Source organism: Oncorhynchus nerka, unplaced genomic scaffold (assembly GCF_034236695.1).
Source record: "Oncorhynchus nerka isolate Pitt River unplaced genomic scaffold, Oner_Uvic_2.0 unplaced_scaffold_907, whole genome shotgun sequence".
Lineage (NCBI taxonomy): Eukaryota > Metazoa > Chordata > Actinopteri > Salmoniformes > Salmonidae > Oncorhynchus > Oncorhynchus nerka.
Window position 1 is genome coordinate 83,110 of NW_027040393.1, and position 13,523 is coordinate 96,632.

A 13,523-nucleotide genomic window follows, 5' to 3' on the forward strand; every position below is an offset into this window, starting at 1 on the left:
AGGGCTTTCGGATGCTTCGGAAATCACCTAGCAACCGCATCAAGCCCCCTGTAGTCGACACATTGTTTAAATGGTTCTCTGTTGTCAAAATATCACGTTGGAAATATGACACATTTAGCTATTTTAAAAAATGAAGGCAAGTAGATATGCAGTCTGTTGCACAATTTGTATTGAAATACAGGAACATCCTTTTTCTGAGATGCTGGTCTGGTCATCATCCATGTTAATGTCTTAAAGAGGAAGGAAAGGACAGTTAAATATATGTCAACCACAGAATTCACACTAACTGCCAGTATGTTGACTCACTGTACAATACCTCTCCCTTTTACTTCACTCTGTAAGTACTCTTAACAATATCTTGAAATATAGTTTATGGTTATTTGTTTTCAGTCAAGTCATATTATTGAGGGTAATGTATCATTGTACTTCTTGTTATGAGCTGTGTTTTGGTTTTTACATCAGGGCCAGTATTCATAAAGTGTCTCAGTGTAGGAGTGTTGATCTACATAGTGATGAGATGATTAACCAGGGTAAAAAAGACATGCAAACAAACATTGTAGCTCTGCAGGGTGTGTGTGCATGTGGGCCTAAGTGTGTGTCTGCGTGTGACACAGTTGATTTAGCTGATGGCCCTTTAGGACCAGTCTGATAGGGAGTAGGGTTGACATCTATACTGTGTAGGATGTGTTTTAACTTTGCTTCATCCTTAACAACCAGCTCTCTAGACTTTGATACAGACTCCATGGGCTTATTTGCCTTCCCTACACATGGTCTCTCCTACAGATGGTCTCTGTATGTGGGCATTATCAGCCAGAAGTCCCCACAATAATAGTAAACGGACAAAAATGTTGTTAGTTCCCACAAGATCAAATGCAAGTTCTAGGGGGTTTAGGGTTAAGTTGAATCAATGGTAGAATTAGGTTTAGGAGCTAGGGTTAGTAGGTTTTGGGGTCAAGGTAAAGGAAAATAGAATTGTGAACAGGACTGAATTGTGTCCCCACAAGGTTAGTTGTACAAGACTGTGTGTGTGAGCCACTGCTGATTAGCCTCAGTTGGTGATAGGAGCTATCATTGAACCTGGTGGTCAGTATTTAGGCTGCTGTACAGCTTGACGGACCGTAGAGGATTGAACATTTGTCCTCCTATATTTGAGGTTCTGACAATAACAGTTTCAGAACAATCAATGTAGAAATGTGTCACAACCGTATACAGATGTAGGATCTTAATATTCCTACAGCAACAGGAAAAGTGAATTATTATGTGGATTATAATTAATGTGGTGGTTGACAGTTTGTTAGGGAAAATCAAGTCTGACATTTTAAATTACAAACGTTAGTGTCACGTTGTATAAATGACAGGAGACAGGCGCAGGAATACGTAATAGGTTTTAATAGTCCATCAAACAATACAACCTGCCATAAAAAGTAATGGGGACGAAGCCCAAAACACAGGGATGAAAACCAAACAGCCATGTTAAACCTCTAATAAATACACAGGACGACACACGTAATAATAAGTACACGTAGCAGGAAAGCCATCGCAACAAAGCACAGGTCACAAGACCAACAGACATGGAAACAATACCTGACCAAGACAATGGTGAACAGAGGGCACATTTATACAATTGCTAATCAGGGGAAATGGGAACCAGATGTGCGTAATTAGACAGTTCAGCGATGCCTAGAAAGCCAGTGACGTAGGCTTCCAGAACTGGTGCACGGAATGAGCAGCAGTACGGGAGGGATCCCTGGCAGTTAGAAGCCTTTTTAAACATTCAATACACTACAAGTTTGCATTTCCAGGAAGCAGGAAAATTCTCTAAAACAAAAGTGTGATCAAATTAAGATCCACGTCTGTAGCACAATACAACACAACACAATATGAGCCTGTTTCATTTTCAGTGATGAGGCCCTGGACCCCATTTACAGCTTATACTTCATTGTATCAGGTAGAGTTATTCACCAGTTATAGAGTGAGTTGTTGTTTATTTGTCTAAGACTGCAGGGTGGGAGATGGAACAATGTCCTTGAGAACAGCAGGAAGTGTGTTGGTGGTCTTTCTCTGGTTTGTAGCAGGTATGGTCTCATTCTTATCTTTTAGTTGCTCTGGTTAATAAACAGACATTTCTAAAAAGGTTAAGAATCATGATGTTATTCTGGTGTGTTCTGTTAGGCGTCTCCACTTCACTTAAATAGTTTTCTGTGGTTTCCATTCACACTCAACTCAGCAACTATAGCAACATAGTGGAGACAAACCCTACAGTCAGTGTGAACCAATAGATCTTGTCCTAATTCTGATACCATTGTGTTGTGTGACTGTGTTTCAGTGGTACTGGGTCAGGATGGCTGGAGTGTGACATACTCCACTCAGAGTATCTGTGCCTTGAAGGGGTCAACAGTGGATCTGTTCTGCTTTTACACATATCCCAGAGGTCATACAGTCACAACAACCTTCTGGTTCACTAAAATTGTAAATCTGAGAGACGACCCAGACTACAAAGGTCGTGTGACGTATCGTAGTGATAGGATGAATGGCCACACCCTGAAAATCACAGACCTGATGGAGAGTGACTCAGCTGAGTACAAGTTCAAATTTATAACAGATCAGACTGGAGGGAAATATACTGGTGATCCTGGAGTCACTCTGTCTGTTACAGGTACAGTGATATTATATATAGTGTTGATGTGTTTAATCACTCTGTCTGTTACAGGTACAGTGATATTATATATAGTATTGATGTGTTTAATCACTCTGTCTGTTACAGGTACAGTGATATTATATATAGTGTTGATCTGTTTAGTCACTCTGTCTGTTACAGGTACAGTGATATTATATATAGTATTGATGTGTTTAATCACTCTGTCTGTTACAGGTACAGTGATATTATATATAGTATTGATGTGTTTAATCACTCTGTCTGTTACAGGTACAGTGATATTATATATAGTGTTGATGTGTTTAATCACTCTGTCTGTTACAGGTACAGTGATATTATATATAGTGTTGATGTGTTTAGTCACTCTGTCTGTTACAGGTACAGTGATATTATATATAGTGTTGATGTGTTTAATCACTCTGTCTGTTACAGGTACAGTGATATTATATATAGTGTTGATGTGTTTAATCACTCTGTCTGTTACAGGTACAGTGATATTATATATAGTATTGATGTGTTTAATCACTCTGTCTGTTACAGGTACAGTGATATTATATATAGTATTGATCTGTTTAGTCACTCTGTCTGTTACAGGTACAGTGATATTATATATAGTATTGATGTGTTTAATCACTCTGTCTGTTACAGGTACAGTGATATTATATATAGTGTTGATGTGTTTAATCACTCTGTCTGTTACAGGTACAGTGATATTATATATAGTATTGATGTGTTTAATCACTCTGTCTGTTACAGGTACAGTGATATTATATATAGTATTGATGTGTTTAATCACTCTGTCTGTTACAGGTACAGTAATATTATATATAGTATTGATGTGTTTAATCACTCTGTCTGTTACAGGTACAGTGATATTATACAGTGATATTATATATAGTATTGATGTGTTTAATCACTCTGTCTGTTACAGGTACAGTAATATTATATATAGTATTGATGTGTTTAATCACTCTGTCTGTTACAGGTACAGTGATATTATACAGTGATATTATATATAGTATTGATGTGTTTAGTCACTCTGTCTGTTACAGGTACAGTGATATTATATATAGTATTGATGTGTTTAATCACTCTGTCTGTTACAGGTACAGTGATATTATATATAGTATTGATGTGTTTAATCACTCTGTCTGTTACAGGTACAGTGATATTATATATAGTATTGATGTGTTTAATCACTCTGTCTGTTACAGGTACAGTGATATTATATATAGTATTGATGTGTTTAATCACTCTGTCTGTTACAGGTACAGTGATATTATACAGTGATATTATATATAGTATTGATGTGTTTAATCACTCTGTCTGTTACAGGTACAGTGATATTATACAGTGATATTATATATAGTGTTGATGTGTTTAATCACTCTGTCTGTTACAGGTACAGTGATATTATATATAGTATTGATGTGTTTAATCACTCTGTCTGTTACAGGTACAGTGATATTATACAGTGATATTATATATAGTATTGATGTGTTTAATCACTCTGTCTGTTACAGGTACAGTGATATTATATATAGTGTTGATGTGTTTAATCACTCTGTCTGTTACAGGTACAGTGATATTATATATAGTATTGACCTGTTTAATCACTCTGTCTGTTACAGGTACAGTGATATTATATATAGTGTTGATGTGTTTAATCACTCTGTCTGTTACAGGTACAGTGATATTATATATAGTGTTGATGTGTTGAATCACTCTGTCTGTTACAGGTACAGTGATATTATATATAGTATTGATGTGTTTAATCACTCTGTCTGTTACAGGTACAGTGATATTATATATAGTATTGATGTGTTTAATCACTCTGTCTGTTACAGGTACAGTGATATTATATATAGTATTGATGTGTTAAATCACTCTGTCTGTTACAGGTACAGTGATATTATATATAGTATTGATGTGTTTAATCACTCTGTCTGTTACAGGTACAGTGATATTATATATAGTATTGATGTGTTTAATCACTCTGTCTGTTACAGGTACAGTGATATTATACAGTGATATTATATATAGTGTTGATGTGTTTAATCACTCTGTCTGTTACAGGTACAGTGATATTATACAGTGATATTATATATAGTGTTGATGTGTTTAATCACTCTGTCTGTTACAGGTACAGTGATATTATATATAGTATTGACCTGTTTAATCACTCTGTCTGTTACAGGTACAGTGATATTATATATAGTATTGATGTGTTTAATCACTCTGTCTGTTACAGGTACAGTGATATTATATATAGTATTGATGTGTTTAATCACTCTGTCTGTTACAGGTACAGTGATATTATATATAGTATTGATGTGTTTAATCACTCTGTCTGTTACAGGTACAGTGATATTATATATAGTATTGATGTGTTTAATCACTCTGTCTGTTACAGGTACAGTGATATTATACAGTGATATTATATATGGTATTGATGTGTTTAATCACTCTGTCTGTTACAGGTACAGTGATATTATATATAGTATTGATGTGTTTAATCACTCTGTCTGTTACAGGTACAGTGATATTATATATAGTATTGATGTGTTGAATCACTCTGTCTGTTACAGGTACAGTGATATTATATATAGTATTGATCTGTTGAATCACTCTGTCTGTTACAGGTACAGTGATATTATATATAGTATTGATGTGTTTAATCACTCTGTCTGTTACAGGTACAGTGATATTATACAGTGATATTATATATAGTATTGACCTGTTTAATCACTCTGTCTGTTACAGGTACAGTGATATTATACAGTGATATTATATATAGTATTGACCTGTTTAATCACTCTGTCTGTTACAGGTACAGTGATATTATATATAGTGTTGATGTGTTTAGTCACTCTGTCTGTTACAGGTACAGTGATATTATATATAGTATTGATGTGTTTAATCACTCTGTCTGTTACAGGTACAGTGATATTATATATAGTGTTGATGTGTTTAATCACTCTGTCTGTTACAGGTACAGTGATATTATATATAGTATTGATGTGTTTAATCACTCTGTCTGTTACAGGAACAGTGATATTATATATAGTATTGATCTGTTTAATCACTTTGTCTGTTACAGGTACAGTGATATTATATATAGTGTTGATGTGTTGAATCACTCTGTCTGTTACAGGTACAGTGATATTATACAGTGATATTATATATAGTGTTGATGTGTTTAATCACTCTGTCTGTTACAGGTACAGTGATATTATATATAGTGTTGATGTGTTTAATCACTCTGTCTGTTACAGGTACAGTGATATTATACAGTGATATTATATATAGTATTGACCTGTTTAATCACTCTGTCTGTTACAGGTACAGTGATATTATATATAGTATTGATGTGTTTAATCACTCTGTCTGTTACAGGTACAGTGATATTATATATAGTATTGATGTGTTTAATCACTCTGTCTGTTACAGGTACAGTGATATTATATATAGTATTGATGTGTTTAATCACTCTGTCTGTTACAGGTACAGTGATATTATATATAGTGTTGACATTGTCTATAATCCTAATCTGTTTAAGTGGTTCTGGAAAATTGTCTTGATTTGTACAGAAATAATATAATTAATATGAATGTATGGTATAATAGGAATGTCTGAATTGATGATTTGAGAACGTCCACTCCTGCCTCATTTGAACTAGACAACAGGTCATTGATGGTTTTAATGTTGTTGTCTACTCCAGACCTGCAGGTTAAGGTGATCACTACATGGTGGTTAATGACACTGACCTGTAGCACCACCTGTATTCTGACTGGTAACCCCACCTACATCTGGTACAGGAACAGTACGATTGTACAAGGGGCCTCCTCCTCCTCATACTCATTGTACTTAAAAACTGAAGACAGCTTCTACTGTGCTGTAAAAGGCATCAATTCTCCTGCAGTGTGTGAGTGTCACTAAAACACGATTTTAAGTCAGTCAAAATCATCCAATCATTGGTTAGTGTTGATATGCAGTGGAACAGAACAAGTTCCATGATTGTACTCATCTCATTACTGTAGTAACTACAAGTACTTCACAAACACTGTATTGTTACATAATTGTCTAAGTTATACATATTTATATTAATATTTAATTTATTTTAATCATAAATCCAAGTTCCGTGATGCTCCTCATGTAAAGCTCTATGTATGAACAATGTGTTACATATTGTCCACCAGATGGCCCAAAGAACACCTCAATGTCAGTCAGTCCCTCTGGTGAAATAGTGGAGGGCAGTTCAGTGACTCTGACCTGCAGCAGTGATGCCAACCCACCTGTGAACAAATACACCTGGTACAAGAAGAACGTAACCTCACCAAAAGCATCAGGACAGAGTTACAGCATCACTAACATCATCTCTGAGGACAGAGGAGAATATTACTGTGAGGCTGAGAATACAATAGGATCTAAGATCTCTACAGCTCAGATGATCATTGTAGCAGGTAAAGTTACATCTTCAATACTTCAATACAAAACTACATGGTTCAACCTAATGTTAAAACGTTGGTTTATATAATTAAACATTGAGTGTACAAAACATTAACCTGTTGCGACGAGCAATCCCGTATCCGGGATTCTATTTATAGCCTCAAGCTCATTACCATTACCAACTATTCATGAAAATCGCAAATGAAATGAAATAAATATATTTGCTCTCAAGCTTAGCCTTTTGTTAACAACACTGTCATCTCAGATTTTCAAAATATGCTTTTGAACCATAGCTAAACAAGCATTTGTGTAAGAGTATTGATAGCCTAGCATAGCATTAAGCCTAGCATTCAGCATGCAACATTTTCACAAATACAAGAAAAGCATTCAAATAAAATCATTTACCTTTGAAGAACTTAAGATGTTTTCAATGAGGAGACTCTCAGTTAGCAAATGTTCAGTTTTTCCAAAAATATTATTTGTGTAGGACAAATCGCTCCGTTTTGTTCATCACGTTTGGGTAAGAAAAAACCCGAAAATTAAGTCATTACAACGCAAACTTTTTTCCAAATTAACTCCATAATATCGACAGAAACATGACAAACGTTGTTTAGAATCAATCCTCAAGGTGTTTTTCACATATCTATCGATGATAAATCATTCGTGGCAGTTTGGTTTCTCCTCTGAAGAAATGGAAATGGACCTGGAGATTACGCAATAATTTCGACGCAGGACACCGGGCGGACACCTGGTAAATGTAGTCTCTTATGGTCAATCTTCCAATGATATGCCTACAAATACGTCACAATGCTGCAGACACCTTGGGGACACGACAGAAAGTGCAGGCTCATTCCTGGCGCATTCACAGCCATATAAGGAGACATTGGAACACAGAGCCTTCAGAATCTGGGGCATTTCCTGTATGAAATTTCATCTTGGTTTCGCCTGTAGCATTAGTTCTGGGACACTCACAGATAATATCGTTGCAGTTTTGGAAACGTCTGAGTTTTTTCTTTCCAAAGCTGTCAATTACATGCATAGTCGAGCATCTTTTCGTGACAAAATATCTTGTTTAAAATGGGAACGTTTTTTATCCAAAAATTAAGAAGTGGTTAAGAACACCTGTTCTTTCCATGACATAGACAGGCTGATCAGGTGAATCCAGGTGAAGCTTTGATCCCATATTGATGTCACTTGTTAACCTGTTGCTTCTACTCGGGACGCTTGCGTCCCAACTAGAGCTCTGGAAATGCAAATGCGCTACGCTAAATGCTAATAGTATTAGTTAAAACTCAAAAGTTCATTAAAATACACATGCAGGGTATCGAATTAAAGCTACACTCGTTGTGAATCCAGGCAACAAGTCAGATTTTTAAAATGCTTTTCGGCGAAGGCATGAGAAGCTATTATCTGATAGCATGCAACACCCCAAAAGACCCACAGGGGACGTAAACAAAATAATTAGCATTTCGGCGTTACACAAACCGCACAATAAAATAGAAAACATTCATTACCTTTCACCATCTTCTTTGTTGGCACTCCTAGATGTCCCATAAACACTATTTGGGTCTTTATTTCGATTAAATCGGTCCATATAAAGCCTAGATATCGTTATATGTAGACTGTGTGATAAACGAAAAAAACATCGTTTCAAAACGTAACGTCATTTTTTAAATTCAAAAAGTCGACGATAAACTTTCACAAAACACTTCGAAATACGTTTGTAATGCAACTTTAGGTATTAGTAAACGTTAATAAGCGATAAAATTCATCAGGAGGCGATGTAAAGATCATTAGCTGTCCGTCTGGAAAAATGTCCGGCTAGAAACTCAACGAAAATATCCGGTCCTAGACCGGAGGAGATACGGTGTCCCGCATGTGTTTGACCAAGAAAAAACTCGAAGGGAAATGACAAGACTCTAGACACCGTGTGGAAGCTGTAGGTACTGCAACCTCAGTCAATTAATTGTGGTTCACGTTTATCAATGGGTTCAAGTAGCGCATGGATATATTTTCCCATTTTCAGTGATCAGTTTTTCCTGTGCTTTTCGATGTAAATGCCGTTCTGGTAAAGCCACAGCAGTGATTTAACCAGTTTTTTAAACGTCTGAGTGTTTTCTATCCACACAGACTAAGCAAATGCATATACTATATTCCTGGCATGAGTAGCAGGGCGCTGAAATGTTGCGCGATTTTTAACAGAATGTTCAAAAAAGTAGAGGGTCGACTTAAGAGGTTAAATCCTCTTCAATCAGTGTGGATGAAGGGGAGGAGACAGGTTTTACCAAACTATATTTGTTTTTAGTTCATTATATCATGCCACGTACTCATATAATCCATCTTTTATCATAGGGAAACAAACCTCAGTTCTGACTGCAGCTGTAGGAATCACAGTGTTTATTCTGGTTCTCATCCTCTTTCTGCCTTGCTTCATGTGGTTCAGGTGACATACATTTTTTTTTCACCTTAGCACCCTGATTTGTTATGAATGCATTAATATATTCATTCATTCATTCATTAATGTGCAAAACTTTATTTGTAACATGTCAACTTCCATTAGAGGTCAGTAGAGAGCAGAACTCACTCTGTCCCTCATTACAGGAGATCCACAGGAGGAAGTAATGCAACATCAGACACACAGGTGATGATATCAGCTATGCCTCCACCTCCACACCTGGTGACATGAATTTACTATGTCACGACAGTCTCTCTCATACTATGTTCACTGTTACCATGACAATGCTCTCTCTCTCTCTCTCTCTCTCTCTCTCTCTCTCTCTCTCTCTCTCTCTTTCTCTCTGCACAGAGTGTCCATCCTGACCCTAACAGTGACACGTACACAGCACTGAACATGAAGACCAGGTCACCAGAGTATGACACCCTGGCAGTACGTGTGTGTGTGTTTGTGTTTGTGTGTGTGTTTGTATCCATACAAATGATATAGAGTGGTGTGTAATGTGTTCATTGTGTTTTCTTTCAGAATTTGAGGGACTCCTCTAGTGACACAGTTCCTCAGATAGATGCTGAGCCCTCAGATTATGAGAACTGAAGAGAACGACCACATAACCTGGACTGAAGAGATCCACCACAGAACCTGGACTGAAGAGAACCACCATATAACCTGGACTGAAGAGAACCACCACAGAACCTGGACTGAAGAGACTCACCACAGAACCTGGACTGAAGAGACTCACCACAGAACCTGGATGAAGAGCTTCAGCACCAAACCAAAGCTAGGATTTACACCTCTATTCTCCTGCTATCATACTGCTATCATATCTAGAAGGCTTTCCAGATAATGAGCTTTAACGTTTTAGAAAATCATGTCATTATTTTTTATTTTCTTGCAAAGTTAAGGAAAGGGAAACTCCTCTCAACCTTGTCTTATCACTCCAAAGGGAAACTCTCCTCTCAACCTTGTCTTATCACTCCAAAGGGAAACTCTCCTCTCAACCTTGTCTTATCACTCCAAAGGGAAACTCTCCTCTCAACCTTGTCTTATCACTCCAAAGGGAAACTCTCCTCTCAACCTTGTCTTATCACTCCAAAGGGAAACTCTCCTCTCAACCTTGTCTTATCACTCCAAAGGGAAACTCTCCTCTCAACCTTGTCTTATCACTCCAAAGGGAAACTCTCATCTCAACCTTGTCTTATCACTCCAAAGGGAAACTCTCCTCTCAACCTTGTCTTATCACTCCAAAGGGAAACTCTCTTCAACCTTGTCTTATCACTCCAAAGGGAAACTCTCCTCTCAACCTTGTCTTATCACTCCAAAGGGAAACTCTCCTCTCAACCTTATCTTATCACTTCAAAGGGAAACTCTCCTCTCAACCTTGTCTTATCACTCCAAAGGGAAACTCTCCTCTCAACCTTGTCTTATCACTCCAAAGGGAAACTCTCCTCTCAACCTTGTCTTATCACTCCATTCCTAGTCAATTTTACAACTGAATGCATTCAACTGAAATGTGTCTTCCGCATTTAACCCAACCCGTCTGAATCAGAGTGATGCGGGGGGCTGCCATAATCGACATCCTCATCTTCGGTGCCCGGTGAACAATGGGTTAACTTCCTTGCTCAGGGGCAGAACGACATATTTTTGTAATTATGCTTATTGGTGACATGTCAAGAAGTGTTTCCTAAGCTTTAACTTCTGAGTAAATGCTGGAGTTGAATTATCTTTCCTTGTAATGATCATTGTGTATATTGATGAGAAATAAGATTGATTATACATCTGCTCTTTTTCAATGAGATTTGACCATTTGTAGATTCTCTGTAACACATAAAGCTTTTCTGTTTACTCTCTGTAGATTAATATTATGTTTCTGCTCTTTTTCTATGGGATTTGCCTTTTCCAGATTTTTATAACAAAAATAGGCCGACATTTCTCAGAGACTAATATTGATAACAGCTTTTTATTACTTCTAGCTCTTGGACCAGGTTTCTCCTAATTATTTACTTTGTATTCCTGTCAGACATTATTGCACATTTTATATTCACTATTTTAGATACATGAAATACGTTTACCTTGGCAGTTTTTGGGGGGGTTGGTGTCGATACAGTATAAGCGCCTAGTCGTAAATAAGCTCAAAGTTTAAGACAATAAATACATTCATTAGTTCATTAACTATTAATACATTGATTCATAACTATTTCCACTCTGCTGTTGTTTCTTGTATTTCTGCGTATTAGACACATGTCACCATTGAACAGAACAACACCCAGCACTGATCCTCACCAGTTACATTCGCTTACGCACGCTAGTGGTGCTTGTTAACCCGCAACCGTCCACAACTAATAACCCATCTGCAACCGCCCGACTGTGATAAAGTGAAACTCTGAGGCCTGCACCCAAACCTAACTCTAAAATATAGAAAATGCACTGATATAATTATGTTTATGCCTTTAATTTCTGACATTTTGGTAGGCTATTTGTTAGTCAACTTGTCTATAATTTCTAGATATATGTAGTTTCTCTTTTGTCATGTTGCCCTAGAAGACTAAAGCCTAAACAGAATCATGTAATTGATCAATAGAAGGAATGCTTCAATGTAGGTGACATCTAAAGTTTAGGGACTGGGGAGAAACTACAATAACGCAAAAAACAGGAAAGATATTCTGTGAAAAATATCCAAATGACATCAGTTTGACCAGTTGTAAGGAAAAAGAGAGCTGTGACAACATAGTATAGACAGACTGTACTACCAGACCCCACCACAGGGGGCATAGTATAGACAGGCTGCACTACCAGACCCCAACACAAGGGGCATAGTAAAGACAAGCTGCACTACCAGAACCCACCACAGGGTGCATATAATATTCATACTGTACTACCAGACCCAACCACAGGGGATAGAGTATAGACAGGCTGTACTACCAGACCCCACCACAGGGGGCATAGTAAAGACAAGCTGCACTACCAGACCCCATCACAGGGATCCTAGTATTGACAGAATGTACTACCTTTTTGGACAATGCTATTGGTTCCATTGTACTTTTGGGACTTTGCTATTGGTTCCATTGTACTTTTGGGACACTGCTATTGATTTCATTGTATGTATTTGGACTGTGGCTGCTGATCATCTTACTGTTCAGGGGGTGGTGCTGGAGAGCACCCAGACAGCTAGATGCAGAGACCCCCTACCTCTGAACCCCCCTCCCCAGTCCCCCAATAAGTCTCCACAGGGGTAAAGACACCTGTCTTTGTCAAAACATCAACTATCATTAATAAACATATATAAGCAAGTTTTACGAATCAACTCATAACTTTTGATAAAAATAAAAAAAACAGACAAATGCCGGATTGTGCAGGCAGGAGCACAGGCATGAGTACGCAGTTGTTTTCATATGTCCTCCATAGAGATGGATAGATAGATAGAGGACTCTAGTGCCCAAAAGCTAGTTCTAGCATGGGCAGCACCATTGAGGACTTTCACATTCAAGGTTCTCTCTCTCGACCTCTCTCTCTCGACCTCTCTCTCTCGACCTCTTTCTCTCGACCTGTCTCTCTTGACCTCTCTCTCTCGACCTCTGAATGTTCGGTTTTGAAAAGCCAACTGAAATGTACTCCTGAGGTGCTGATCTGTTCCACCCGATATAATCACTGTGATTATTAATTAACCTTGCTGGTCATCTATGAACCTTTGAACATCTTTGGCTCCTGAGTGGTGCAGCAGTCTAAGGCACTGCGTCTCAGTACTACAGACCCTGGTTTGATCCCGGGCTGTATCATACCGGCCGTAATCGGGAGTCCAATAGGGCGGTGCACAATTGGCCCAGAGTCGTCCGGGTTAAGGTAGGGTTTTGCCAAGGTAGACCGTCATTGTAGAATACGATTTTTTTCTAAATATACTTGCCTAGTTAAATAAAGGTTAAAAAAATAAATATAAATAACGATCTGGCTTTAATGGCAATGTAGTCT

The 13,523-nt window shown here is 37.6% G+C and overlaps 1 protein-coding gene across 1 annotated transcript in view; it reads left to right on the forward strand.

Moving 5' to 3' along the window:
- The first annotated feature begins 233 nt into the window (after positions 1-233).
- Positions 234-13,523, forward strand: part of LOC115121559 (B-cell receptor CD22-like) — a 25,521-nt gene continuing 12,231 nt past the window's right edge. Inside the window, exons 1-9 of the mRNA XM_065016695.1 lie at positions 234-337; positions 1,998-2,075; positions 2,327-2,656; positions 6,378-6,581; positions 6,856-7,119; positions 9,458-9,548; positions 9,707-9,746; positions 9,912-9,992; positions 10,086-10,104. Of these exons, the coding sequence (XP_064872767.1) occupies positions 262-337; positions 1,998-2,075; positions 2,327-2,656; positions 6,378-6,581; positions 6,856-7,119; positions 9,458-9,548; positions 9,707-9,746; positions 9,912-9,992; positions 10,086-10,104 (1,183 nt within the window). The 5' untranslated portion in view covers positions 234-261. The remainder of the gene's footprint in view (positions 338-1,997; positions 2,076-2,326; positions 2,657-6,377; positions 6,582-6,855; positions 7,120-9,457; positions 9,549-9,706; positions 9,747-9,911; positions 9,993-10,085; positions 10,105-13,523) is intronic.